The sequence below is a fragment of the Nannochloropsis gaditana genome, assembly GCF_000240725.1.
Source record: "Nannochloropsis gaditana CCMP526 unplaced genomic scaffold scaffold087, whole genome shotgun sequence".
Classification (NCBI taxonomy): domain Eukaryota; class Eustigmatophyceae; order Eustigmatales; family Monodopsidaceae; genus Microchloropsis; species Microchloropsis gaditana.
In genome coordinates this window covers 64666-68090 of record NW_005803866.1, presented here as the reverse complement: position 1 = coordinate 68090, position 3425 = coordinate 64666, and the positions used below count along the sequence as shown (strand labels likewise).

At 47.6% G+C, this 3425-nt stretch overlaps 1 protein-coding gene across 1 annotated transcript; it reads right to left on the bottom strand.

Moving 5' to 3' along the window:
* Window positions 1-134: 134 nt before the first annotated feature.
* On the bottom strand, window positions 135-1620 carry NGA_0715620 (uncharacterized protein; the record flags this gene model as incomplete). The annotated part of the gene is made up of 4 exons (XM_005855852.1): window positions 1344-1620; window positions 827-1218; window positions 369-678; window positions 135-179 (listed from the first exon to the last, which is right to left on the bottom strand). Coding segments are annotated over exons 1-4 (858 nt in total), but the record flags the coding sequence as incomplete, so codon positions are not given.
* Between the last annotated feature and the right edge of the window lie 1805 nt (window positions 1621-3425).

The window sequence follows — 3425 nt, the reverse complement described above, 5'->3', positions numbered from 1 at the left end:
CCGCCCTCCTCTCCCTCCCTCCCGCCCTCGCTCCCGCCCCCCAGGACTTTATCCAGGGCCAAGGAGATAGGCCACGCGATGGGAAAGAAAAGGAAGATGAGGCCCCAGACCAGTGGGGTCATGCGAGAGCCAAGCTTGAGCTGGTTCGGACCCAAGAAGACGGCGGAGGGGAGGATCTCCTGGAGAGGGAAGAAAGGAAGGTAGGGAGGGCGTGTGTACAGATTTTGGAAATTCTCTGACCCGTACCTACGAAGCTGCAAAAGGATCGTTATAAATTTTAAGAAAGCGCCCGTCCCAGAGGAATAGAGAAGGAAAGCGAGGGAGGGCGGAAGACATGGGAGGAAAAAAGGGCAAGAAGTGCCTCGTACCCCGAAAAAAAGGACGGCGGTAACCGAGAGGATGACAGCCACGTAACCTGGCACCAGCTCGCCTAAAGCTAGGGGTAGGGCCTCGGCAGCCATGGAGTTGAACAGAAGGAGCGTGACCAGGAGCAGGTGCCGGTGGGCGAGGAGGGGGAGGATGGCGGCGGCGTGGTGCTTGTCCGTGGGGGTGCCGGCGCGCTGCTTGATCTCCAAGTCCAGCGTGTCGATGGAAAGGAGCCCGATTGTCAACCCCGAGGCTAAGGCAGCGAACAGGACGCAGATCAAGGCGAGGCCCAGGTTGACGAAGTCTTTAACTCTGAGGGGCCACGAGGCGGGATGAAGGCAGGAGGGAAGACAGAGGAGCAATCAAGAGTGAGCCCATTTCAATGCTGTGGATCTTCAACCTCTGATCTCCTTTCTATCGGTAATTCCTTCTGCCCTCCTCCTTCGCCCGCCGCACTCACTCTTTGAACTCGGAGAACCCCCTGCTATCCGTGTCCAGGGGCCCCCCCATGCTGCTCGAATGCTTCACCCTCAAAGACCGCCGGCCAGGTAACGGTTTTTCTTCCTCTTTCTCATCGACCTTGGCTTCATTATTTCGTCCCGTCGGTAATGCCAGCGTCTGCGGTTCCTCCCGCATGTCAGGCCGCTCTGGACGTTTTGGCTTCCTCGTCCCCGCCGCTCCCTCCTCAGTCCAGCTGTGGCTTGTCATGACTATGCCCAACGTGTCCACAGCTTCGAGATCGTAGTTTCCACTTCTATCACCGATTTTTGGCGACACAATGATAAAGATGTGTCGAAGCAAATCATTGCAGAAAGGTGCAGCCTGAGAGTCCTGGTAGCGACGCGCTAAAGCCTTCGGGAGACATTGGATTACAGGTTGAAAGGTCATGAATAGTCCAAATGGGAGAAAGGGAAAAAGTTTGGATCGGTATGCATTCGGAGAAACAATGCTTTTTAGGATAGAGAGGACAGACTCACCGCTTCACACTTGTCCATCCATTGGGAAGCTACATCATCGCCGCGCGGAAACGCTGATGTATGTATTCCGCAGCTCAAAATGGCGATCACGATTCCCCACAAACAGGACATTTAAGATCAAGAACGGAGAGGAGAGACCTGGCAATGTCCGTAGCGTGACTGTGAAATCCAAAGTCACAAATCGAGGATTCAAGTAATGATGCTTCCCGTAGTACTCCAAGTGACGTCACTGAATCCGATGCGGACACCAGAAGCCAGAAATTATCTCTAGGATCTGGATAAGGACACATCTTGTATGATTAGAGCAGCAACGAAAAACTGAATAGCGCAGATTTTCTAGAGGCAAGTAGAAACTCTCCTGCTTCGCTTTTCAAGCAAAGAGGTGCTTTGACCTATAATGTTGAGCAAGAAACATGCCTCACTCACGAAAGGAAAAGGAGCACATCGGCAAATAAAAGGACAATTTACTACCTCGCACTGGTTCAGTATCATGAATGCGCGATGCTTTATATAGCTTCTGCACGGGGTGTGCATCTTTATTGAGTTCGTGACATGGACCTTATGGTTCGGTCGTCGGGGTATTCGGAAATTCTCGGGGGATATCTTTGCATCTAAGGTTCCCGGAAGCCAGCTAGGACAGACGCGTACCACATTTTCTCTTAATTTTGTCTCGGCGTTACCACACCTCTGCTTTCCCCTTCGATTGGTGATATGGTGTCTCAGTACATATGTCAGCTTATAGATACAAAAGCTTTATGGCCGAGAAGTGTTGGAGACCTCCTCACTAAACCTATTCCTCACAGCATGTTTCCTCATTTAGTCTAGCCTTCAGTCTTCCAAGGTTTCACACTAGACTGCAACAGCGGTCTCAGATCATATTTTTCATTGTAACATTTTCCTCTTCTCCATTTATCTTCAATGTATGGCTTATGGTTTCTGCGCCAGACCACAGCTACCACAACTTGCCGGTTCAAGTGAAAGAACTGTAATGAAATGTCTACTTATGCACCAGACACAATATGTGCTAATTTTTGTAAGCTCTATTTGAACACCAGACACAATATGTGCTAATTTTTGTAAGCTCGTCGCCCGTGTTGAAGACTTTCTTAAAAATCACAAATCTTTTTCAGTCATTTGACCCAACAATGGTTTGGCGATTCTTTCGAGCCACTTCCACCGAACGTAGCTCGTGCGTTTGCGAACGTAACCCTAGTGAAATTAATATTGTAGGCACTCTTTGAACTGAATGTAGTTTAGTTTACGTAACAAAACTCAATGACACCTATTATTCACGCTCCGTATATCTTAGCACGATGAAAAATCTTTGCAATGATGGGCATGCCACCGAAATGTATTCAGTTCATTCTTGGATTCGGTGTATTAATCACGATACAAGATGTTCTGTGGATGTGCAGGCAATCACTAATTCTATGCGGGGTAAAATTCCTCGAACGTATCCCCGCTCAACCTTTGCGAGCAATATTGTGTATGCACTCCAAACCTAAGAAATTCTATGTTAATCTGATGAAAGGTGTTGAAAACTAGCAAACAAAAAGCTCTGAGAAAACAGTCTCTTATTTCTATCAATTGCATGAAGAAAATCCACGAATCGCAAAATACAAAATCGAAATGGACGTACGAAAATGAAGAATAGGAATTGGAATAAACGATTTAAAAATGAAGGAAATTTAATGAAGAAATCTCTACGTCCAGTTAAAATTCTATCTTGAAGGTGCTTGTTCATGATGAATGTAAGACCTAAAGTCAATTTCTGCTCAATCATTAATGAAAATGGGAAAATAAGGAGTGCAACAGTCAGAAATTTTGAACCCGAGCGACGCCAGCCTTGACGACCTTCTCGGCACTACAGTAACGACATAACGCTAGAACATTTAAAACATTCGATAGGCTGGACCCGTTGATACAATGTGAGAGCAATCATGCATGGAGTTAGGCACCCAGCACGCCCCCTGTACTGCTACTAGTAGCAGGCGACTGACTTGGGTGAGGACGTTGCCTGGTACACATAACACGCTATGCAGAGAACTGCATTCAACTTTTGATTTGATAGTTGCCACTTAA